General features: G+C 41.7%; 2 protein-coding genes across 2 annotated transcripts in view; both read left to right on the plus strand.

Moving 5' to 3' along the window:
• LOC110496256 (ectonucleotide pyrophosphatase/phosphodiesterase family member 2) overlaps positions 1 to 18,575 on the plus strand; it is a 33,414-nt gene extending 14,839 nt beyond the window's left edge. The window contains exons 20-25 of the mRNA XM_021572043.2: positions 1,393 to 1,532; positions 2,173 to 2,314; positions 2,533 to 2,610; positions 3,382 to 3,514; positions 14,745 to 14,898; positions 17,351 to 18,575. Of these exons, the coding sequence (XP_021427718.1) occupies positions 1,393 to 1,532; positions 2,173 to 2,314; positions 2,533 to 2,610; positions 3,382 to 3,514; positions 14,745 to 14,898; positions 17,351 to 17,521 (818 nt within the window). The 3' untranslated portion in view covers positions 17,522 to 18,575. The remainder of the gene's footprint in view (positions 1 to 1,392; positions 1,533 to 2,172; positions 2,315 to 2,532; positions 2,611 to 3,381; positions 3,515 to 14,744; positions 14,899 to 17,350) is intronic.
• Positions 18,576 to 19,297: 722 nt separating this feature from the next.
• Positions 19,298 to 26,206, plus strand: part of LOC110496257 (venom phosphodiesterase 1) — a 38,461-nt gene continuing 31,552 nt past the window's right edge. Inside the window, exons 1-2 of the mRNA XM_021572044.2 lie at positions 19,298 to 20,424; positions 25,957 to 26,044. Of these exons, the coding sequence (XP_021427719.1) occupies positions 20,383 to 20,424; positions 25,957 to 26,044 (130 nt within the window). The 5' untranslated portion in view covers positions 19,298 to 20,382. The remainder of the gene's footprint in view (positions 20,425 to 25,956; positions 26,045 to 26,206) is intronic.

Consider the following 26,206-nt stretch of genomic DNA (forward strand, 5'->3'; position numbering starts at 1 on the left):
TTTTTTTCTTTTTTTCGGTTACAGTTTATTTAAAGTGATTTTTTTTTGTTTGTGTGTACTTATTTTCCACTTACCTAGGGTGTTATGAAGTAATCCAAAATAATTGAAACGTTTGTTTGCTGGTTATTTACCAACTTCCAGAATCTCCAGGCTAACAGTTTTTGAAAATGTGAAAGATTGTATCAGTTAGCGGTGCATTCAAAGGTATTACAACTGGCCTAGTCTCTCGTGACAAGATATGACATGAAACGCCAAAAATGCTAATATCGGTAATATTGATCCGTGTTTTTTTTAACACTAATGACCAGGTAAACCAAACAAAAGCATTGTTTGCTGTCTTACCTGGTCCATATACTGCTCAGGGGAAACTGTAATTTTGTAATTTGGGTGAACTCTTTTTAACTCTTTTTAAACTCACACCCTGACTTCCCCAATTACTGAGTGACTAGGAGCTTAGCAACCATCTGACAGGTAACCTGTTGCACTGTGTAGCTCAGCAGCTTTGTTTCCTCACTCACACGTCTGCTACTGGGATTGTTCTTGTGTCCTCTGTATCCCAAACACTCTCGAATCCCCATAGCCAGCTGCGCCACCATAATTCAAGCAATTCCATGCTGTTGGTGGTGGTATTTCAAGCTGAGTGAACTTTACCATCTCAACTCGGTTACACTCGCCCCTCTCAGTCCACAGCCACCCCAGCCTTTGAAATTAACGCACTGCAGATCCAGGGCACGGCGCCACTGTAACAGGCGGCATGCTACTTGCTTAACAGCTTTGCTTCCTAGCTAACAAGTCCACTACTGAAAGGGATTGATCTTGCGTACTTTGTCTTACAAATACACGTGCCCTCTTGAAACACCTTAGCCAGCTGAGCCACCGAAAAGCAATTCAATGGCACAGGTGGTGGTATTTCAAGCTGAAGAGTGAGCTTTACCAACTCGGTTGTACCATGACAACGTGAATGTGGTTGGTCGAGAACCCGTAGTGCAGAGCGTTACACATTGTACACACTCCTGAGTTACTCCAGCCAGCTCCAACGCCTTATCCCCATGCTTTTGAATACACTAACTTATGCTAATGCTAATCCTAATGCTAATGCCCTAACTGATACAATTAGTTTCCACTAGCATTGCTACATCCCCCAAAAACACTAGCCAGGGGAATCTGGACCTTCTATTGAACCAGCTAAAGAACTTAGAACTTAGAATGAAACAACACTCAGGTAAGTCGAAAGATTAAAAATAAAAATAAACTATCCAGTTTGCAATATTTAGACAATATTAAAATACTATATTGTCACATAGCCTGCTGTAGAATTCAAAAACAAAATGACTGATTTTGAGCCAAGGTTAACTACTGCCCTACTTGCTTGATTAACTGGTATTTTCACAGACGCCACACACCTACCCTTCGGTCGACCAGCGGTTCTTTTCCAAACGACGTATAGCCTCCTCCTCCACAGTGACTTCATCAGTGGATACAGCCAGGAGCTCTCCATGCCCCTATGGACGTCATTCACAGTGCCCAAACAAGTAGGCTATTCATCACATGGAACACAACAAACTAGTAGTAGTAATTTAAGTCGATCCATATGAGTCGTTGATCAGTGGTTGCTGAACGGTTTTTGAATTGTGACCCACATAATGCTTTTCTAGTTTTCTTACCCACAGAATAGACACACAAAAAAAGATAATAGTTACAGCCCAGGCTTTGGTCAGGGACTGGCTATGACCTACCAGTCGGCCCAGAGCCACCATTTGGGAAGCATTAGGTCATATCTTTCCAAAGCTCTTTTGAAATGTCTCTGTTTACTTGAGTGGTTGCAAGGAGTAGCATGCGTGAAAACAATTAGTACTCCTGTTGGGAGATTGTAAATGTTATTTTGGTCTTTGACTCAACTGATTAATTGCATTTTGTATTAAAATGAGCCTGGTTTTGTTTTATTGGGGGGAGAGAATCTGGATAGGTACTTGCGTAACACTAACCTAACAGAACCCTACACAGACCCAGACACTATACAGCATACAAATACCAACTAATGACATGGCCCCAATCACATACAGCAACACTGTATTGGCTGTTTGTTAACACTGGCTGTTTGTGTACCGGTTCTCTCTCGTTTGGCGATGGGATTTCACTATGTGTTACCAATGACAACATATTCCCTTCCAGGAAGAAGTCATGCCCCTCCCTGAGCCTGAGCCAGTGATTGAGTGTGTGAGAGCAGACATGCGGATCGCTCTAGAACACAGCCAGGCCTGCACCACCTACAGCCAGGACACCGATGGCTCCTATGGCTTCCTCTATCCACCAGGTGGGTTGCACACTTGCCCACTCTTGGTCATGTTCATTAAGGCACACTGAAGCAAAACAAGCATTTCTTATTGGAGTTCAGATAGTACCTCCTTTTTCAATCCGTTTTGTGCTTAATGAAGACGACCCTGGTTTTGTGGCGCTACATGATGTGCAGGCTTTTGTTCCAGGCCTAAATGGGAGGTAAATGAAAGTCTATATTTGTATTTTCTATGCTAGAGCTGGCCATGTCTTCTGAATCAAAATATGATGCATCACTGATCACGAACACTGTTCCCATGTACCCTGCGTTCAAAAGTGAGTATTCATTCATTTCTATCTACTTATATCAATTGTAATAAATCTGTCACTGCGTTTTGTTAAGAAGGTTGATGTTATGCTGTAGGTTCTCAAAGGAGATCCTTGTTGCTCACTTTCTGTTTTCCTCTGGTAGATGCTTCCTTCCAAAGCTTTTACGGTTATCAATCACATCATATATAGTACATGTGGGCCTCTGGACTCTTGTGCTGCGTTTTTGCTTGGACTGCGAGGGAGAGGTGGGAGGCTAGTTGGAAGAACTCAGGGTCTGGGAGAGAATGAACAGGCTGACACCCCATTGTCCCCCCCCCCCCCCCCCCCCCCCCCCCCCCCCCACACACACACACACACACAAAGAGAGCCTCAGTCTAGGCCAGTGAAGCCTGGTGTGGTGAAAGACTAGAAAAGGATGTGAAGATCAGTTCCCCTGTCTGGGGACTTTTAGTGTGGGGCATGACTTTTTCTTCCTCTTGAAGGAATTAGCATCAAGATCAGAACAGCAGCCTTTGGCTTTTGGAATGCTTAGAAGGTACCCTGTCATGATTCAAATGGTGCAATAACACATTAATAACATGTATTCACAAAATGCTATACACAAATGCAGTATAGAGAGCATTTTCCTTAGGTTGGCTATAAGCATTCATTTCAGTTCATGACCTAAATGCATTCATGCAACAAGTAATTTACACATAATGTTGCAGAACATTTGATTTGGTTCTCCAATTGTTGATTGTCTTATTCCCTTGTTCTCTTTTCCCTTCAACTCTGCAGAAGTATGGAGGTACCTCCAGGGGACTCTTCTCAAGCGCTACGCAGAGGAGAATAACGGCATAAACGTGGTCACCGGTCCCATCTTTGACAACAACTACGATGGCCACCGGGACACCACAGTGAAAATCAAAGAGTAAGGACTCAGACACAACAATAGCGTTTGCTGGCCGAGAGTACTTAGCACATCTGAAAGTAATTTATGGACCGAGTGCGTTACCGATTTTACACCGATTTTACTTCTACAGCGGGTAGTCCCTAAAACACAGCATGTTGAACGATCGGCAGATGACCGCTATATCCACATTTGGTGCGTTGTGTGCAAGCTATAACGGTGACAGGTAGTGAAAATTTGTAATGGTGTTACATTGGATAAAAGTGGAGACTCAGAGCTAGAAATTGTATATTGTACACTGCAGTTTTTTATTTAAACTTTATTTAACTAGGCAAGTCAGTTAAAAACAAATTCTTATTTACAATGATGGCCTACCAGGGAACAGTGGGTTAACTGCCTTGTTTAGGGGCAGAACAACATATTTTTACCTTGTCAGCTTGGGGATTCGATCCAGCAACCTTTCGTTTAGGATACCTGCCGCAGTTGAGGAACAATGGGAACGTATTTCTGCTTGAAACTTGATAAACTTGTAACGCCACTTTTGAGAAAATGACACTTGAAAGTTTTGCTACACCTAATGGAGAGCTCTTCTTTGTCTACACCCATTCAGCATCGTTCACACCCTCTTAAGCCTTAGCCCCACCCATCTATTTAAGGATTCACATGTGTGGCCATGTGCTAAACTAAGTGAGTAGTTTAGTAAACAACCAAATATTTCTAGATTAAAGTGGTAAAAGTAGTAGCCTACAATAAGGAAAAACTCCAGGTAAAATCACACTTACCTATATCCCAATCTGACTTTGGTGCAGGTCATGTTGTTCTTCAATTGTCACGATCGTTTAGAGATGGATTGAACCAAGGTGCAGCGTGGTAGGCGAACATCTTACTTTATTAAAATGAACAACGAAAAACAACAAAATACAAAACAAACGTAAAGTTCTGCAGGCTACACAGCAACTATACAAAATCAAGATCCCACAAACTAAAGGTGGAAAAAGGCTGCCTAAGTATGATCCCCAATCAGAGACAACGATAGACAGCTGCCTAAGAAAGAGAAAAACTAGACTGCCCACCCAAATCACACCCCGACCTAACCAAATAGGCAAATAAAAAGGCTCTCTAAGGTCAGGGCGTGACATCAATGGTAAACACACACTATATCAAATAAAATCAAACGTTTATTTGTCACATGCACAGGATACAGAAGGTGTAAATAGTACAGTGAAATGGTTACTTACATATTGGCAATATCAAAAACAGAAAGTGTCCAGATTAAATGTTTTATACATTTTGTATAATTACTAGACGATGCTCACCCGACACACCATCTAAATTGATGGGTCATGTCAAGGAAATGCTATAACCACCCCCCGGCCACATCTAGCTAAGTGGAGGGGTCACTATTGTCTAGATATGTACACATGTTCATTAAATACAATAGATGGCCTTAATCACCCCTAGACACACCTGGCTAATTTGATGGATCATGTAATCATCTGGCAAAGTGGAGCCTTTTGTTTAGACATGGTGCTAGCTAGCTAGCCAAACAATGAATTGGCATAATCCCAATTCGTACTACTACCAATACAAACATTGTCATAGCTGTAGTATAAATCTGCAGGTAGCTAAAGCTAACAACTAGGTTCAATGTTAGCTAGCTAACATTAGGCTATAACTAGTAATGCAAATGGATTTCTGATTAGAATAATATTACTACACAGATGATACACGTAACGTTGGCTAGCGAGCCAGCAAGCTAACGTTCGCTAGCTAACGAACAGTACACTTTAACTTGCAAGGAAAATAACTTTCTGACAAAATGTATAATATCTGAAAATGTAGCTAGACTCTTACCCGTATAGATGGGTCAACGCTTCACAGCAGACTGGAACCATTTGAACTATGTTTTTGTTTGTAGCTACATCTTGTTTGGCCAGCGTTGTGTCAAATCACTCCGGTTCATACTGACAGTGGCGTGTGTCAATAGCACCTGCTAAAGTCAGTGCATCAATGTTGTTGAGAAAAGTAGCAAAATGTTTGTAGTTCTCGATGGCTAACGTTATATATTTCAAAATGACACTGTGGGGAGGACTATCAACACATACTGAACAGCTCACATTATAGACAGAAGCATGCTACATGGCAGACCAATCCAAACTCATCTCCCGGCATGTGCAGCCCAACCATTATCTCTGCCAATCTTGGCTAGCGGGAAGGTTCCTGACTTTTTCCGTGGCTAGACCAACTAGGCTCGTAATGTTACACTTTTATTCATATTTACGTATAGAATACACATTTGTTATGAAAGCACATGAAAGTATACATGTTCCAGGCATTTCTGACCAAAAACGCATTTTGATTAAAAAAAATACATGTTTCCATTCAAATGCCTCTCCTGTGAAGTAGTGAAGCGCGACATACGTTTAGTTTCCTGAAGCAAGTCTCATATCGCAGTATTATTTTGGGACGATATTATATCGATATTTGATTCCAAGTATTGATTTTGCTACTGTAGGTAGCGATAGGTAGCGCTAGCTGGCACTAGTCGGCTGTGCCTGCGCCAAAACTCCAGTATTTTTCCTCCTATAGTTTGTTCTCCGTCTTCTTTTTAAATAGTGAGCCCACATGTTTTCAGCCCTTTTAATTTCCTGACTGATCAAAACTTGTTTTCTCATGCTCTGTCTTTTCTCTCTAAAGCAGACATGGTGTTCAATATGTTCATAACATCAAATCGCAATAAAATCGCAGTATCAAATCCCGATACATATAGTATCTTGAGAATCGCAAAACATATTTTATTGGCACCTAAGTGTCGTGATAATATAGCATCGTGAGGTCCCTAGCAATTCCCAGCCCTAGTGACAGGTCAAGATGATACCCTTTGTAAGATGTTACAAACAAAGGGGATCATGTTTTGTGTTATTCTATTTTTATGCTCAAATAGTTATGGCTGTTCAATGGATTCATTTAGTTTTTTTTACTGGCTGGTACATTTAGCTATGATATCTCCTTTTACACAGTAGCGATGTGTGGGTAAAATCAATGGGGAAGCCAAGCCAGGCATATATTATTTTTTACAACCTGTGTTGTAACAATTGTTTGATTTCACTATAACCTGTTAGAAATGCATTTGTACAGCACCGTGATAGCCGATATAAGGCTGATAAACCATAGCCTACATCGTTTCACAGACAGTTCCAAAAGACAAGTGTCACACAATGGCGTAGTAAATTCAGACACATACATTTGTGTTTCATCACAGTTAAAACCCGGAGAGCAACTTCTGTCCTGTTTAAGTCCACAAAGATAATATTGCATGTAACAAACAGTTACATGACCTACACAGCATGGTCAAATGAAAGTTAAAGTTAGCTGTTAGCTGACCATCGGTTTGCTCGAATTATAATTACATCCTTACTAAAATGTTTCCGAAGCAGCAAGATTATAATAGCCTAATGGGAAATACAACTGCAATGCACTTCAACTTTGACATGTTGTAGGCTAACTTTAGGGAGAAGCCCCCCGGAATACTGATGTTAACTTGTGGTAACCCCAAGATGTGCATTAAAACAGACTCTGAGCAGTCTAAATATTGATTCAGGACCACGGAGAGTTACCGTAGTTTGCGGCCTCCGCTATCAGCACCTCAAGTTGGACAGTGCCTTTCTGGCGGAGGCAGCATCTCAACGAGCACATTCACATTGACTCATCACAATAATATATGCGAGTTAGAATAAACCTGTGCAGAATATATTCCCACAGTCCAGACTAGATAAATAGTTAAGTATTACCATCTCGTGGCGAAGATGGAAGCAAACATGAAATAAACTGAGCTAAAATAATGATTAACATGGTACAGAAATTGTAAGCATATAGACATTGATCCTCTTACAGCAAAGATGAAAACACAAACCATTTAAAAAACAACATTTCAACAACATCAAGTATATGCCTAGTCTAATACAATGGCAATTTAAAAACACTGTAAACTATTTAGTCCAATCAATCCGTGTGTGTGTGTGTGTGTGTGTGTGCAAAGAGAAAAACATGTTGACTCACCCTACTTGTTGACTCACCTTCCTCTCTTTCATGCTGGCAAAATGGTCAAGTACTCCACTGGACTTAAGTTCATGCAACACACGTTTCCACAGCTATTGTTTAGGCAGGTTTTAATCATTTTCAGATAGGAAAATGGCCTTTCAAATGGCCTTTCAGCTGTACTTGTAACAAGGGATGGTGATCATCAGTTTCAGGAGCTTGCATACCTTGGGTAAAGTGTTGGTCACGTCATTTTTCACGAGTGATTGCAGCAGCTCACCTGGTGGTTTGTGGAAGGCGGCATCGGCATAGACTACCTGCAGCAAATGTTTCAACCTCTGGTTGTCAAAGAAAGGGTACGTCTTGAACAGCTGTGTGAATACTCTTGTCAGGAAACCCCTCTTGCTTGGAGTCCTCGGGAAATGACCCATGATCAATAACACAGAAGAAGTTGAGGCTCTTCTTGTTAGCAAACCTCTGGGTCATGTGTAGTATGATTCCATAGAGTGTTTCAAAGTACAGTCGTTTGGTATCTGCCCAGGAAGCCTGGGTCATTGTCAGCGTTGTCCCGGTGGTTGAGTCCCTGTTCATAGTCATCCCAGCCACGACTGCTTCTTTTGCGTCTTTCATCTTCCATTCAACAGTCTGATCAGTGTTGTCATATATATCCTTTGAAACTTTGCATCACTTCTAATGGCTTTCAATGCATTCAGTGTACTACGGGTTGTACACAAGAATGTCTTACATCAAGAGATTTGCTCTACAGGGCCCGCAACAGCGGTTTTGTGAGTCCAAAAATGATGACAGCTTTGCACACTCTTGGCATTCTCTCAACCAGCTTCACCTGGAATGCTTTTCCAACAGTCTTGAAGGAGTTCCCACATATGCTGAGCACTTGTTGGCTGCTTTTCCTTCTCTCTGCGGTTCAACTCATCCCAAACCATCTCAAGTGGGTTGAGGTCAGGTGATTGTGGAGGCCAGGTCATCTGATGCAGCACTCCATCACTCTCCTTCTTGGACAAATAACCCTTACACAGCCTGGAGGTGTGTTGGGTCATTGCCCTGTTGAAAAATGAAAAACAAATGATAGTTCCACTAAGTGCAAACCAGATGGAATAGTGTATTGCCGCAGAATGCTGTGGTATCCATGCTGGTTAAGTGTGGCTTGAATTCTAAATACATCACTGACAGTGTCATCAGCAAAGAACCATCACTCCTCCTTCACGGTGGGAACCACACAGGCAGAGATCATCCTTCACCTACTCAAAGTCTCACAGAGACAAAGCGGTTGGAACCAAAAATCTCACATTTGGACTCATCAGACCAAAGGACAGATTTCCACCGGCCTAATGTCTATTGCTCGTGTTTCTTGGCTGAATCAAGTCTCTTCTTCTTATTGGTGTCTTTTAGTTGTGGTTTCTTTGCAGCAATTTGACCATGAAGGCCTGATTCACATAGTCTCCTCTGAACAGTTGATGTTGAGATGTCTGTTACTTGAACTCTGTGAAGCATTTATTTGGGCTGCAATCTGAGGTGCAGATAATTCTAATAAACGTGTCCTCTGCAGCATCCTCTGAGTCTTCCTTTCCTGCAGCAGTCCACACGAGAGCCAGTTTCATCATAGTGCTTGATGGTTTTTGCGTCTGCACTTGAAGAAACTTTAAAAACGTTAAAAGTTACTGATTGACTGACCTTCATGTCTTAACGTAATAATGGGCTGTCGTTTCTCTTTACTTATTTGAGCTGTTCTTGCCATAATATGGGCTTGGTCTTTTCCCAAATAGTGCTATCTTCTGCATACCAACCCTACCTTGTAACAACAAGGCACAACTTTTAATTCAAATGCATTCCAGGTGACTATCTCATAATGTTGGTTGTGAAAATGCCAAGTGTGCAAAGCTGTCATCAAGGCTACTTTGAAGAATCTCAAATATAATATATATTATGATTTGTTTAATAATTTTTTGTTACAACTTGATTCCATATGTGTTCTTTCATAGTTCTGATGTCTTCAATATTATTCTACAATGTAGAAAATAGTAAAAACAATATGAGCAGTTGTCCATGAGCAGTTGTCCAAACTTTTGACTGGTACTGTACCTGTAAATATGTTGCTTGTCCCACAGTGTTCAGTCATGGCAGTATCGAACTTGACAAGTTCCACAAAATGACCTTTGTTAAGGTTTGTTGCTGACTCGTCATGCCTCCTGAAGGCTTGCTCCTGCGGTCCCAGGTATATTACTGCGATTAACAGTTTCTTCAGAATGTCTCTGTTTTATTCACCTGTTCGATGTGCCTCTGGACACTGATCACTGCGGCCTGGTTGAGAGCCTTTTCGATCCGGACTCGACCAAAGAGCTTTAGTTTCAGGCTCGCCATAATGTGTTTTTTAGATTTTCCATATCGGTCAAGGGACCTGCTCAGATTTGCAAGATCAGATAAACCTGTGGTGGCCCAAGGGTTGTTGAGCAAACATGTGCTCTTGTCAAATAGAAGGCATGTCCAGCAAAACATTTTTTTTTTTACTTAGCACTCCCAGTTAGCCAGTCGTATTGTAATTCTCAGTGTTGAAATATCAGGTCCCACCCCTTGCTCCTCTCCCCTGCGCAATATCCAATTTTGGAGTCGGCCTCCCATTCACCTTGATTTTCAGTTGCTGCTCAAATGACAATTTTACAGAATCATTTTGAACTATAAACTCTAGAGCCCTATCTCCATCCATAGCTAGCTACTGCGGGACACATTCCAGAAGCTGACTGACGTTTTGCTTTGTTGTGATTTGATTGGAATGAAGCCGAATCCAAACTGGCATCCCTTGACATTTTGTTTTGCTGCACCAAGACCATTCAGAGTTGAGCTCGCTTATTATTATATGATTTTTTTTATCAAGGGAAGCCAAACGCTAGCTGGCTTCCCTTGCGATTGAATTCAATGTTACAGAAGGCAACATCATGTTATACTCTTTTTGACCAGACAGCATCAAATACATGGGCTACACAAAGGCTACTAAGACAGAGGGCGCTGTTTCCTCGCTTTGATGATTTCTCCATTGAGATATAGATTCAGCCTTGCCACTTGCGAATTTAATGAAAATGATAAAACACAGAGACTTAAGTAATTATATGTATACTGTGTATATATATATTTATTATTGTTTTTATGGGGAAGCTTGGCTTCCCTTGACGTCCATGAATACACGCCACTGCTTTTACCTAAATAATGAGTGTCACAAGCATAACCACCAGGATAAATGTATGGGCTTGTCCTCCCAACTAGTGGAGGAATAGGTTGCTGAATATGGTTCTGACGCCCATCCTTTTTATTAGCGATTGAAGTTCAGATAAATGGGGAAGTACTGTAATATAAATATGCATACACACATTTGGGGGTGATATTTCATCGATTATAGCATCTGAATTCTGGAATTGTTCAGAGGCAATTTTTCTGATTATAACCGCTTTATAACCGGACCAGGTCCGCTTCCTCTGGTCATGATTTTTTGGTTTTGTGTCTGCAGCTGTGCATGTTTCTGTGTGTGTGTGTGTGTGTGTGTGCCAAATCAAATTGTATTTGTCACATGCTTCGTAAACAACAGGTGTGAACAACAAGGCAGAGAGAAAAAAATAGAATAGTAATAATATAAGTAATATAAAAATATTAACACAAGGAATAAATACACAATGAGTAACGATAACTTGGATATATACATGGGGTACCACAGCCGAGTCGATGTGCAGGGGTATGAGGTAATTGAGGTAGATATGTACACATAGGTAGGGGTACAGTGACTGTGCAACAGGATAGATAATAAACAGTAACAGCAGCTTATGTGATGAGTCAAAATAGTTAGTACAAAAAGGGTCATTGCAGATAGTCTGGGTAGCTATTGGTTAACTATTTAACTAACTATTTAGTAGTCTTATGGCTTGGGGGTAGAAGCTGTTCAGGGTCCTATTGGTTCCAGACCTGGTGCATTGGTACTGCTTGTCGAGCGGTAGCAGAGTGAACAGTCTATGACTTTGGTGGCTGGTCTTTGACAATTTTTAGGGTCTTCCTCTGACACTGCCTGGTATAGAGGTCCTGAATGGCAGGGAGCTTGGCTCCAGGGATGTAATGGGCTGTACGCACTACCCTCTGTAGCGCATTGTGGTCAGATGCCAACCAGTTACCATAACAGGTGGTGATGCAGCCAGTCAAAATGCTCTCACTGGTGCAGCTGTAGAACTTTTTGAGGACCTGAGGGTCCATGCCAAATCTTTTCAGCCTCCTGAGGGGTAAGAGGCATTGTTGTGCCCTCTTCATGGCTGTGTTGGTGTGTGGACCATAGTCATTCTTTTGTGATGTAGAGGGGACTAAACATGCACTGCTGAGGGGCTGTCGTGGAAATTTCCTGTATTACCAAATCATGAGAGAGCAAACCACACACAAGTCAGAGTTATATCATAAAGTCCATATTTAATTATATGAGCTTCACCATAGCCCTGTGACTTTCAGATAAATTCAGTGTCTATAAATTAATTATCTGAGAGTGCTTACAAAACAGTTCTTAGTATCATTTATAGCCAAGACACACCCATCTCAACTCACATGACGAATAACAGATCTTAGGAACATTACACAAATAACCTTTTACTTGAAAGAGGAGTATCCCATAGCTAGATAGCATTAGCTATAAATTATTGTTCAGTTTGGTCTCCTAATCGAAGTTCTTAATCTCGTTCTTGGTACCACTTAGGACCAAAACATTACCTCAACCAATGGCATATATCAATTGTCAATTCTAGATACTCCCATCTCAAATACACCCCCTCCTGGACAAGCTCACCGAGACAGTGAGCCTCTTAGGTCATATACTAGATCAAGATAAGGGCAACCTCAGAGGGGATGTAATAGTTAGACACATTCCCATAAGAAGACAAGCCTGACCTCTCCCCTCTCTGGGCCCCTAGTGACTTAGCCCTAGCAGAGAAGGGATAACTGCAAACTGCCAACAGTATTATCCAAAAGAAGACATTCTAATGACATATTTCACATAAGCATTATTATGTAAATAAAGATCTTATCTGTTACCTAACTAATTCAGCCACGACAAGGCCCAAGTGGGTCAGTGTGTGTTGTTGCCTACCCTCACCACCTGGGAGCAGCCCTTCAGGAAGTCCAGGACCCAGTTGCTAAGGGAGGTATTTAGTTTAGTGATGAGCTTGGAGGGCACAAGTCAGTTAAGAACAAATTCTTATTTCAATGACAGCCTAGGAACAGTGGGTTAACTGCCTTGTTCAGGGGCAAAACAACAGATTTTTACATTGTCAGCTCTGGGATTTGATCTTGCAACCTTCCAGTTACAAGTTCAACACTCTAACCACTAGGCTACCTGCCACCCATTCAACTATGCTGTTGAATTCTGAACATGTAGGTGTTCCTTTTGTCCAGGTGGGAAAGGGCAGTTACCATACCAAGTGTGCAATAGAGATTGCATCATCTGTGGATCTGTTGGGGTGGTATGATGGTAATCCAATCCAATCCAATTTTATTTGTCACATACACATGGTTAGCAGATGTTAATGCGAGTGTAGCGAAATGCTTGTGCTTCTAGTTCCGATACAGTAATACCCAACGAGTAATCTAACCTAACAATTCCACAACAACTACCTTATACACACAAGTGTAAAGGGATAAAGAATATGTACATAAAGATATATGAATGAATGATGGTACAGAACGGCGTAGGCAAGATGCAGTAGATGGTATCGGGTACACTATATACATATGAGATGAGTAATGTAGGGTATGTAAACATAAAAGTGGCATTGTTTAAAGTGGCTAGTGATACATGTATTACATAAAAATGGCAAGATGCTTTGATGCATCTGTACTGACCTCGCCTTCTGGATGATAGCGGGGTGAACAGGCAGAAGCTCGGGTGGTTGTTGTCCTTGATGATCTTTATGGCCTTCCTGTGACATCCTGTGGTGTAGGTGTCCTGGAGAGCAGGTAGTTTGCCTCCGGTGATGTGTTGTGCAGACCTCACTACCCTCTGGAGAGCCTTACGGTTGTGGGCGGAGCAGTTGCCGTACCAGGCGATGATACAGCCCGACAGGATGCTCTCGATTGTGCATATGTAAAAGTTTGTGAGTGCTTTTGGTGACAAGCCAAATTTCTTCAGCCTCCTGAGGTTGAAGAGGCGCTGCTGCGCCTTCTTCACCACACTGTGTGGGTGGACCAATTCAGTTTGTCTGTGATATGTACCCCGAGGAACTTAAAACTTACTACCCTCTCCACTACTGTCCCGTCGATGTGGATAGGGGGGTGCTCCCTCTGCTGTTTCCAGAAGTCCACAATCATCTCCTTTGTTTTGTTGACGTTGAGTGTGAGGATATTTTCCTGACACCAGACTCCGAGAGCCCTCACCTCCTCCCTGTAGGCCGTCTTGTTGTAGTTGTTAATCAAGCCTACCTCTTTAGTGTTGTCCGCAAACTTGTGAGTGAACAGGGAGTACAGGAGAGGGCTCAGAACGCACCCTTGTGGGGCCCCAGTGTTGAGGATCAGCGGGGTGGAGATGTTGTTACCTACCCTCACCACCTGGGGGCGGCCCGTCAGGAAGTCCAGTACCCAGTTGCACAGGGCGGGGTCGAGACCCAGGGTCTCGAGCTTGATGACGAGTTTGGAGGGTACTATGGGGTTAAATGCTGAGCTGTAGTCGATGAACAGCATTCTCACATAGGTCTTCCTCTTGTCCAGATGGGTTAGGGCAGTGTGGTTGCGATTGCGTCGTCTGTGGACCTATTGGTGCGGTAAGCAAATTGGAGTGGGTCTAGGGTGTCAGGTAGGCTGGAGGTGATATGGTCCTTGACTAGTCTCTCAAAGCACTTCATGATGACGGAAGTGAGTCGTTTAGCTCAGTTACCTTAGCTTTCTTGGGAACAGGAACAATTGAAGCATGTGGGGACAGCAGACTGGGATAAGGATTGATTGATTATGTCCGTAAATACACCAGCCAGCTAGTCTGCGCATGCTCTGAGGACGCGGCTGGGGATGCTGTCTGGGCCTGCAGCCTTGCGAGGGTTAACACGTTTTTAAATGTTTTACTCACATCGGCTGCAGTGAAGGAGAGCCCGCAGGTTTTTTTTGGGGGGGGAGGGGGGGGGGGGCTGTTTGTGTGTGTGTGCGTGTCTGTATATTCATTAAAGTGACCACTAATGACTGTCACCCCCAGGTACGCCGGAGTCTCGGCTCCGGTCCCCACCCACTACTACGTAGTGATCACCAACTGTCAGGATGTCAACCAGACGGCCGAGGCGTGTGACGGCCCCCTCAATGTCTTCTCCTTCCTCTTACCCCACCGCTCAGATAATGATGAGAGCTGCAAGGTAATTCTCTCACCACATGGGGGCACTATGTCTATGACTAGCTCTCTGCTTGAAGAAGACTACATCAGAAATTGTCATTCACCGCAGATCAAGGATCAGGTTATCCTACTGCCAGCCCTTACCGTAACCATTAGATGGATGAAATAGTATCTGACCCTGTATGAGTGGTTATGTGTATCTTGGCTCCACCATTCTTCCCCATGGCTGGGACTCTCTATATTCAACCACAGTTGCTTTAATCACAGGATTCTATACAAATAGAATCCAACCTCAGAGTGCGTATTTATTTCAGAGAACAATACCACATCATTGAAAAGCTATTTACTTAGAAATTACATGGCAACGGTTGGTATTTATGTGAACTAATTCAACTGACATTATTCCCTTGACAAACTCTTGGCACCACATGATACTTTCATGCTGAGGAATTCTTAAGAATCTTAGTGAAAGGTCTAGCATGACATTCTAGAATAATTTCAAGGGAACAGTTAAATGGTGTAGGGGAAGTACTTTGTTGTTTCCACTGCACAGTCCTTGAGTCAACTCTGCATCTAACATCCTTTTCCACCGTTTCTTATGTTCAGACTTCCATTCATGGGGCATCCCTTGCCCTACTGAATTATTGGAGTGACATTTAGAATTAATACAGATACAGACCATCTCTGTAGGCTACCTGTCACTCTTCTCACTAACCGTTTGCTACACAAACTCATAAAAGGCCTGATTCAGGGCCGAGATATTCACACACAACTCTGACCTTCCCGTTAATGACTTAAACAATGTGCAGATTACAGATTACGTTTTAAACTGAATTTCTTTGAAGTTTTATTAGGATGTATTAAGCTTTGCGTTGTCAGCAGAAGATGGCATTTATTGCAGCCTTCTGTGTCAGTTCAAATTTCACAATACAGTGCCTTCAAAAAGTATTAAGACCCCTTGAATTTTTCCTAATTTTGTTATGTTACAGCCTTATTATCAAATTGATTTTTTTTAAGTGTCCTCAGCAATGTACACACGATACCCCATAATGACAATGCAAAAACAGGTTTTTAGAAATGTAATAAACAGAAAGGCCTTATTTACATAATTATTCAGACCCTTTGCTATGAGACTCGAAATTGAGCTCAGGTGCATTCTGTTTCCATTGATCATCCTTGAGATGTTTCTTTGATCCTTGAGATGTTTCTACAACTTGGTTGGAGACCACCTGTGGTAAATTAAATTGGAAAGGCACACACCTGTCTATATAAGGTCCCACAGTTGACAGTGCATGTCGGAGCAAAAAAACGAGCCATGAGAACAGCTCAAAAAAGCAAAGAGAAAAGACAGTCCATTACTTTTAGACATGAAGGTCAGTCAATCTGGAAAATGTCAAGAACATTGGAAGTTTCTTCAAGTGCAGTTGCAAAAACCATCAAGCGCTATGATGAAACTGTCTTTTATGAGGACCACCACAGGAAAGGAAGACCCCGAGTTACCTCTGCTGCAGAGGAGAAGTTCATTAGAGTTACCACCCTCAGAAATTGCAGCCCAAATAAATGCTTCACAGAGTTCAAGTAACAGACACATCTGAACATCAACTGTTCAGAGGAGACTATGTGAATCAGGCCTTCATGGTCAAATTGCTGCAAAGAAACCACTACTAAAGGACACCAATAAGAAGACGATACTTGCTTGGACCATGAAACATGAGCAATGGACATTAGACCGGTGGAAATCTGTCCAAATTTGAGATTTTTGGTTCCAACCTCCATGTCTTTGTGAGACGCGGTGTGGGTGAACGGATGATCTCCGCATGTGTGGTTCCCACCATGAAGCATGGAGGAGGAGGTATGATGTTGTGGGAGAGCTTTGCTGGTGACACTGTCAGTGATTTATTTAGAATTCAAGGCACACTTAACCAGCATGGATACCACAACATTCTGCAGCGATACACCATCCCATCTGGTTTGCGCTTAGTGGGACTATCATTTGTTTTTCAACAGGACAAGGACCCAACACACCTTCAGGCTGTGTAAGGGCTATTTGACCAAGAAGGAGAGTGATGGAGTGCTGCATCAGAGGACCTGGCTTCCACAATCATTCAACCTCAACCCAATTGAGAATGTTTGGGATGTGTTGGACCGCAGAGTGAAGGAAAAGCAGCTAACAAGTGCTCAGCATATGTGGGAACTCATTCAAGACTGTTGGAAAATCATTCCAGATGAAGCTGGTTGAGAGAATGCCAAGAGTGTGCAAATCTGTCAAGGTAAAGGGTGGCTACTTTGAAGAATCTGAAATGCAAAATATATTTTGATTTATTGAACACTTTTTTGGTTACTACACGATTCCGTGTATCTTATTTCATAGTTTTGATGTCTTCACTATTATTCTACAATGTAGAAAATAGTAAAAATAAATAGAAACCCTTGAGTACATAAACATTTCATCTTGACTTGTGGTGGTATTGCAGAGCTCAGACGACGAGTCGCAGTGGGTGGAGGAGCTGCTGATGTTGCACACAGCGCGCGTCAGAGATGTGGAGATCCTCACAGGGCTGGACATGTACCGCTCCACCACCCTGAACTACACCCAGACCCTCTCCCTCAAGACCTTCCTGCACACCTTTGAGAGTGACACCTAAAACAGACACACACAGACTCACTCTTACTGTATCTCTGTATTGTTTTCACTCTCTTCTCAATCTTGTTACTGTGTTTCACTTCCCCTCTCTGTCTCTCCCCTCTCTGTCCTACTGGGCACAGACGCCAATTCAACGTCTACTCCACATAGGTGCAACGTCATTTCATTGAAATTATGTGGAAACAACGTTGATTAAACCAGCGTGTGCCCAGTGGGGTCTCTCTCTCTCCCCAGTACATCTCTGATCTTTAGGTGTATATTTGTATACAATTTGTCATATTTATTAGGTAGAAGATAATAATGCTACCACTTAGTCACACTAATTCAGAGAGCTCTAGTGTAGAAGTGGAATTAGACTTTTGCTGTGTGTGGTTCGAGAGAAAGTGTTGTGTCGTGAACGGAGTGTTTGTTTGGGGAAGTAATGGGTTGGATTAGGTAATGGGCCCTTTGGTTGCAGGAAGATGATTTCATATCTCTTAATGCCGCACAGTGATGATGTACTATAGCCTGAAGTAGCTGTGTAATTTGTGTGAAGACTTTACTGCCACCTCCTACACCTACATAAGGATGACAGAGCAAATGTTATAAACAGTCGAGGCATCAACGGCAACTTGCTGTAAAACTTTATTGGTGACACAAAGCGTTGTTCAGGTTAGCTAACAGGCTAGTGCATTGGTGTTATAAGTGCTAAGTCAGTTGTTATAAGATCTTATAACTGTGTTATAACATAACTTTAACAACTGGTATATGATTTATGACAGTGTTACGTTGGCCTGACAGTGGAGTCAAGTGCAATGATTGGCTGTTTGGCATTGAGCGTACTGTACTAAATCTATTACTGATGACGGCCCTGCTGGCAGCACACTTAACTCAGTCAAAGTCATAGAGATTCATCACAATTAACAATCATTTTCATGTCACTTAGTACAAGCTCCATTGACGGCCTCAAATGGTTGATATGTATGTTGATGGTATCTGGATATGTTTTTCCCTTCTAAATGGTGTATTATTAGCATGTGGCAAGGTTCTGATCAGAATAAATTCTTATAATATTGCAGATGACCATTTGAGTCATTTTTGCCACCGTAACCATTCAATCAGTATGTATGTTATGTATAGAGAAATTTGAGAGCACCATCTTGTCAATCATTTAACCTTGGCTGTAGTAGTTGGAGTAAGACCAAAACGCTACGTTTAAAAGGTGTGTTTTCTTATGTTATACTTTCACAGTTTTTTTGCTGTTTATCCATGAGGAATAATTGTGGAAGCTACGCACTAAAATCTGGGTGGTTGTTATTTCAGATTTAGATGACAGTGGCTCTGCAAAGTGCTTTTCCAGATCATTTACAAAGCTTAATTCCCTCCTTCAGTGGAATCATTGCTGGATTTGGCTACCGTTTAGATTATGCTTTGAAGGAAAAAAATTTTGATTCAGTCTTTACACTGATCTTACATACAGAGACTCAACAGTTTTCTTAAAGTTCCAAAGTCAGTGGTTATGAACGATTTATTGACTTTTACATTTTTTATTTGTATTTTTGTAATTTAGCAGGCATTCTTATTCAGAGCGACGTAGTTAGCGCATTGATCTTAAAATAGCTAGGTGGGACAAGCACATATCACATATTACACTTTTCCTCAATAGAGTAGCTATCAGCAGTCAGAGCTAGGAAAGGGGGAGGGGGGGGGGGGGGTAAAGTGCAAGTGTTGGTTCAGGATTTTGTTTTGGGGGGGGTCTAGGTGAGGAGGGGGATTATTCAAGATACTCTTTAAAGAGGAAAGGGGTTCAGGTGCATTCGGAAGATGGGAAGGGACTCTGCTGTCCTAACTTCAGGGGGAAGCTGGTTCTACCATTGGGGTGCCAGGACAGAGAAGAGCTTGGACTGTGCTGAGCGGGAGCTGCCCTCCCGTATGGGTGGGAGGGCCAAGAGACCTGATGTGGCAGAACGGTGCTTGGGTTGGGGTGTTGGGTTTGAGCATAGCCTGAAGGTAGGGAGGGGCAGTTCCTCCAGAGCGACATACAGAATAACACTGTCATTTTTGCATCCATAGCTCCGTATAAGAATTTGCGAGTGGTTACAGTACATTTCTCCAGTCCCACCCCTAGCTTTTTACTGAAACAGGGGTGGGGGAAACGCTTTATTATTGTTTCGATTGCTGATTTAATTATCTATATTTCTTTATTTCAACAATTGCACCATCAACAATTGTTCACCAATTCCTAATAATACCAGGGCAATACTTGCCCTATTAATTAATAAAGTCTCCTACTCTCATAAAATATTGATTTTAAGATTAACATCACTTTATTGGTCAATTGCACACTGGGTCCAACCGAAATCTGACTTTCACTTTCAACCCAACCACTCTGAAAGACACATATATACACAGGCTTTTGGAGAGGTGCGGGGAGCTATTGTGGGGGGTTAAGTGTTTTGCTCAAGGGCACAACAGCAGGCAATGGCATCTAGAATTTGATACCAGCAACCCTCTGCCTGCCAGCTCACTTCCCAACAGATTTTCTTGTTGGACCCCGGATTTGAACTCGAAACGCTCCGGTTGCTGGCTCGCCTCTCTAACCTTTTAGCCCTCTGCAATCAGATCTGAACATTGTAAAAATCAGAGTTGCAAAACGTCTTCCCTGTAAATCATTAGCGTTTCCTGTAAAGCTTAATATCAGGTGAGTTCTGGACAGGTTCCCAAAGCTTTCAATTGGTCTCTTGCCTTTTACAGTTGCAGAAACACGAAGTTCCCTCTTCTGACAATAAATGACTTTCCCACACTCATGGAGTTCCAGAGTTCACTGTTGTGGTGAAGTAGCACCTCGTGTTGGCTGTGTTCAGAGCTGGACAGCTCTCAAGTATGGGGATAAGCAAGGAGTTGCAGGGAAAGAAGACTCTTGTCGTAAGTGCATCCAACATCCAGCTTCTTTTGAATGCTTCACTAATGGAAGTGGTGTACAATGAGATATGGGTAACACTAAACTGAAAGCCTGCAGGTAATATTTATCATGATGCAGTCATAATGTATTGTAAGACTTTTGTCTCATAATCACTGGTAAATACCAGCCAGTTGAAATGTTGATACATAGACATTATTATTATTATTATAATCGTTATTATAAAACCTTACAAAGGCTCATAAATGCTTAATATAAAACGGTATAAAACATACCGGCAGGCTTTAAGTAGTTTTAAGTGTTATCGAGATAGGATATGCATAAGATTGATTGGATTTATGGGAAAGGGTGCAATTGTACTTTATAATGCATACAAATAAACTACTCTTAGAATAATACTTACACTACTCATGAAATGCACTACAAAAAAATGATCATGACAATCAAAAGGATACCCGTAAGGCATATGAAGGGTATGAAGTGTTTCAGTGGGACTGGTAGCTTTACCATCACAGATGTGTGCTTATTGTGTATTGCCCACTCCACATGCCCAGTGTATTTGTGTCCTTTTCTCATTTTTTACCATATGTTCTCCACAGTGACTCAGCAACCCTACATTTTTTTTCCCGGAACACTTTACCATAAGGTTCCATTTGTGAAGGGGTAATAAATGGGATAGAACGGTTATTTAACCATTTGTAAATGCCTTATAACCCATTAATAAACGGTTATATCACATTGGCCAAAATAGTGTAATAACTGGTCAGTGTTAGTCAAATAGTAAGCCAATATTTACCTCCCGTTATTAACCATTTATATATGCACTTGGAAATGTTTATAAGATTAACCTTTATGTCATCTTGCAACCAAATGTTCAATGGTTGCACAGTTAAACTATAGTCATTTAACTTTTGGGTGTGATGCATTGTTGCTCTGTCCCAGGAACAGAGGATGGTTTTTATGATGTATCTTGACTGACCTTTGAAAACCTGATGCCCTGGTAATTTACATCCAGGACATTATTCAATCATTACCCCTTAACAGATTACCAGATTATATCAACAAACATCACTTCTCTGTGGTAGTTTAAGTACGGTGAACGCTCTGGTGTGAAATGGTAACCGTAATACCTTTGATTGGTGAAACATTGGAGGAGGTATCCTCTCACAGCGTTGATTGTTTTAGTCTTCACACCCACCATTCATTGACGGAACATATTTAACAAAGTGTTGAATCCTCTCTCATGTGTGTAGTGATGAGTACCCAATACTGCCTATAAGTATGTCTAACTTCTGACTGAACTCTCAAATCATCTATAAATGATTTACCCACATGTATAACTGCTAAAAGTATACCTTATTTTAAAGGTGACAGACCTATACACATCTATAACTGAGTTATCGACATGTATAACTGCTAAAAGTATCATGTTTCTTAAACAACAAGTTATCACAAAATACTATTAAAGTTGCAATATCGCTCCACCATTTCCTGGTTGCTGAAATTCTAATAGTTAGACTAATTTCAGTTTATGTTTATGAGCAGTCGTTGTGTAGAGAATCATTGTACCATCTAAACCGGTGTGAAATATATTTTCCATAACCAAAGATATTGTCACGTTCGTCGTATTGATGAGACCAAGGCGCAGCGCGATATGAATACATCTTTCTTTATTAAAAGAAGTAACACTAAACAAACGTGACGCTACATAAACCGAGTGCTGACAGGCAAGGACACATAGACAATAACCCACAAAACCAAAATGGAAAATGGCAACCTAAATAGGATCCCCAATCAGAGACAACGATAAACAGCTGCCTCTGATTGGGAACCAATTCAGGCCACCATAGACCTACATTACCTAGACATACAAACCCCCATAGATTTACAAAAACCCTAGACAGGGGAAAACACATATCCACCCTCGTCACACCCTGACCTGACCAAAATAATACATAAACCATAGATAACTAAGGTCAGGGCGTGACAGATATTGTATTTTCAGCTGTTTGAAGCTGGTGTACAAAACCGAAAGTAAAAGATGGAAAAATAAAACGTAACAGGAAGCATTGAAATAGCACACATAAAACAGATGTATCACTTCTTAGACTTGCTTTCAATGAGAATGACAGATCTATAAACTTTAAAGAAAGTGGAAACATATTGACCATTTATTAATGAGTTAGGACTACCAGTATTTATAACTTCAAAAAACAAAATACCTTAAAAGAAAGTGGAAAACTTCTGGCCTTCTATTCATGTTGTTACAAACATTTCTAACAGTATATACAGTAATCTCCTCAAATATGCAATACATAGTAAGAAAATAAAATAGAATTTAATAGAAGGATACATTGGGAAAACTATTTTAATTGCAGTGACTCAAATCTGTAGCCTATCATTGGAATAGTGAGTAGTCTATCTAATTCAGATAAACAGGGGGTATTTTTATCCCCTTTTTAACATTACAAATCAGAAGAGAAATTGACAGATTAATAAAAAAATGACAAATGGGGTCGCGGGAGAATTTCCAAAATATATGTTTAATTCTTAATATTATAAAATCATCTTTGTCTTCCTAAATCACTGTAATATGGTTAACCTTACAAATCTAAATGTGTAAGGACCGACGCTGGAGACGAGAAGCAAGTACAGGGAGTGAACATTTAATGGAAGACGGACATCAAACAAAAGAAGAACAGCTTCTGGACGGGGGGAACAAAACGACATGATGAAATTAATGCTGATATGGATCACAAAACTGAGGAACAAACAGATAGATGGGGCAATCAACAATGTGAAGGAGTCCAGGTGAGTCCAATGATCGTTGATGTGCGTAATGATGGTGAAAGGTGCGAGTAATGAAGGGCAGCCTGGCACCCTCGAGCGGCAGTGAGGGGAAGTGGGAACAGGCGTGACAGTATCCCCCCTCTAGGGGCGCCACCCGGCATCCCACATGGGTGAGCTTGACGGGCCGGCCAAGGCATGGGCGCCGGACTGGCCGGCTGAGGCATGGGATCCTGACGATCCGGTTGAGGCAGGATCCGGCACCCGGACCCGACATCACCACTAAAAACAAAAACTCCCCGATGCTTCAAATAGTGGTGTCAGCATTCTGTAAGGACCGACGCTGGAGACGAGAAGCAAGGACAGGGAGTGAACATTTAATGGAAGACGGACATCAAACAAAAGAAGAACAGCGTCTGGACGGGGGGAACAAAACGACATGATGAAAATAATGATGACACGGATCACAAAACTGAGGAACAAACAGATAGAGGGGGCAATCAACAACGTGAAGGAGTCCAGGTGAGTCCAATGATCGTTGATGTGCGTAAAGATGGTGACAGGTGTGCATAATCAATACCTTTGCCAGATAACCCTGTGAAACTAAGAATGTATGCTATAGCTATCAATTAGGAGGAAACTGACTGAACAACTCAAAAACTCCCCAGCTTATGCTCTCCAAATGTTAGCTGTGAGGGCCGAGATGCCCATGCAATCAATGACTTTTGTTTGCTACATGTCGGGGATGCTACTCACGAAGACATATTGTTCTGTCTCACAATTCCAGAGCATGAAACGGCACAGGGGATGTTCAGTGTGCTGCGTGGCTATATTGAAGAAAAACAGATTCCATGGGGTTTTAGGGCCTTCCTCTGAGGTCCTGGATGGCAGGAAGCTTGGCCCCAGTGATGTACAGGCACTACCCCATGTAGTGCCTTGCAGTCGGAGGCCGAACAGTTGCCATACCAGGCAGTCATGCAACCAGTTAGGAAGGTCTCGATGGTGCAGCTGTAGAACTTTTTGAGGATCTGAGGACCCATGACAAATCTTTTCAGTCTCCTGCGGGGGAATAGGTGTTGTCGAGCCCTCTTCACGATTGTCTTGATATGTTTGGACCATGATAGTTTGTTGGTGAACTTGAAGCTCTCTACCTGCTCGACTACAGCCCTGATGATGAGAATGGGGGTGTGCTCGTCCCTCCTTTTCTTGAAGTCCACAATCATATCATTTGTCTTGATCACGTTGAGGGAGAGGTTGTTGTCCTGGCACCACACTGCCAGTGTCTCTGGAGCTCCTCCCTATAGGCTGTCTCATCGTTGTCGGTCAACTTAATGATGGTGTTGGAGTCGGGCTTGGATATCATCATCATGATTTCCACCATTTAGCCGTAGCTAGTTATGTTATCCACTGCTAGCTAAAACTAATATTAGCCCGTGTTTAACATGTAACTCTGTGTTGTTGTATGTGTCGAACTGCTTTGCTTTATCTTGGCCAGGTCGCAGGTGCAAATGAGAACTTGTTCTCAACTAGCCTACCTGGTTAAATAAAGGTAAAATAAAAAGAAAACTTGCTAACACCAATAGCTAGCTATCACAGATGAAAGGGTTTAGCTAGTTATCACAATTTTTGCTAATACACTGCCTAGTTAGCTAGCTAGCTAGTAAGTTCGTCTTAAAATTGGAGTCACTCATGTTAGTGTGCTGAAAAAGAATGCTAGCTAGTTAACTTACCAGCTAACAGCTAGTTAGATAACTACTAGAGCTAGCTAGCATGCTAAACCACAAAAGCTAGCTAAATTTAGCTAACTGAGCAGCGTGCTAAATCATCCAGCAGAATTTCTGTATTCAAAAGTTAAACAAATTGCATAGAGAATTTACCCTCTCTCCTTATCAACATTTTGATCCTGTGAACAATGATTATTTCATGCAATCTCTTCTGTCTGGACTTTGCACACTTCTCATAGCCACGTCCATCATGATTCTTCATTACGCACTGTCACATAATGTCAGTGTCAACACAACATTCTGGACACGTTCCAGGTCATCTTTATTTCAAGCAAGTTTGGGCAGATCTCACAAAGTAGGGGACATTTTTCAGAAACCAGCGAACCACACCAGTAATATGGCTTGAGATCTTCAGATGAGGTCTCTTCAGATGAGGCCTTAAATATGTGTACCAATGCATCATCAGTGTTTCAAACGTGGGGGAAAGACACATCATGGGAGTTGACCGTTGGTCTGAAAACCAACCTCTTCTGTTCCTGGGACAGAGCAACAATGCATCACACCCATAAGTGAGAAAATGACTATAGTTTAACTGTGCAACCATTGAAAATAAGGTTGCATGATGACACATCAATATTATACGCATTTGGAAGTGCATTTATAAATGGTTAATAGCTTGAGGTAAATAGTGGCTCACTATTTGGCAAGCACTATTTTGACTAATTTGTTATAACCCATTTATTTATGGTTAATAATGCATTTAAAAATGATTAAATAAGTGTTAGTATCGTAATTACAAACCCTTTATAAACCCTTTACAAATGGAACCTTATTGTGAAGTGTTACCGTCTTGGTATACCACAGTAAATGGGATGCCCTTTTTTCAAAAACATTTTGTATTAAAAAATAGTGCAACTAGTGTCTTTGTGGTTGATACTTGTACTGATACTGTGTGTGTATGTTTGTGTGTGTGTGTGTGTGTGCGCTTACATGCATGTATGTGTTTGTGTGTGTCTATATGTGTAGATAGGGGCTTTGGCGATCTCTATGGTCACCATAATCCTAGGGCTCGGACTGGGGCTTGGTTTACAACTAGAGGACTGTCGAAACAAAGGTACACTATTTCTTATTGGAGCAGATTCTGTAAAAAAATCACGTACACAACCACAATATGTAAAACTACAATTATATGTGATATTTGATATCACCACTTCAACAATAAATGAAGACTACCTTGGTGTGCGAAATCAAATTGGCTCGTGGGCCGGATTTGGCC

Source organism: Oncorhynchus mykiss, chromosome 18, assembly GCF_013265735.2.
Source record: "Oncorhynchus mykiss isolate Arlee chromosome 18, USDA_OmykA_1.1, whole genome shotgun sequence".
Taxonomy (NCBI): domain Eukaryota; kingdom Metazoa; phylum Chordata; class Actinopteri; order Salmoniformes; family Salmonidae; genus Oncorhynchus; species Oncorhynchus mykiss.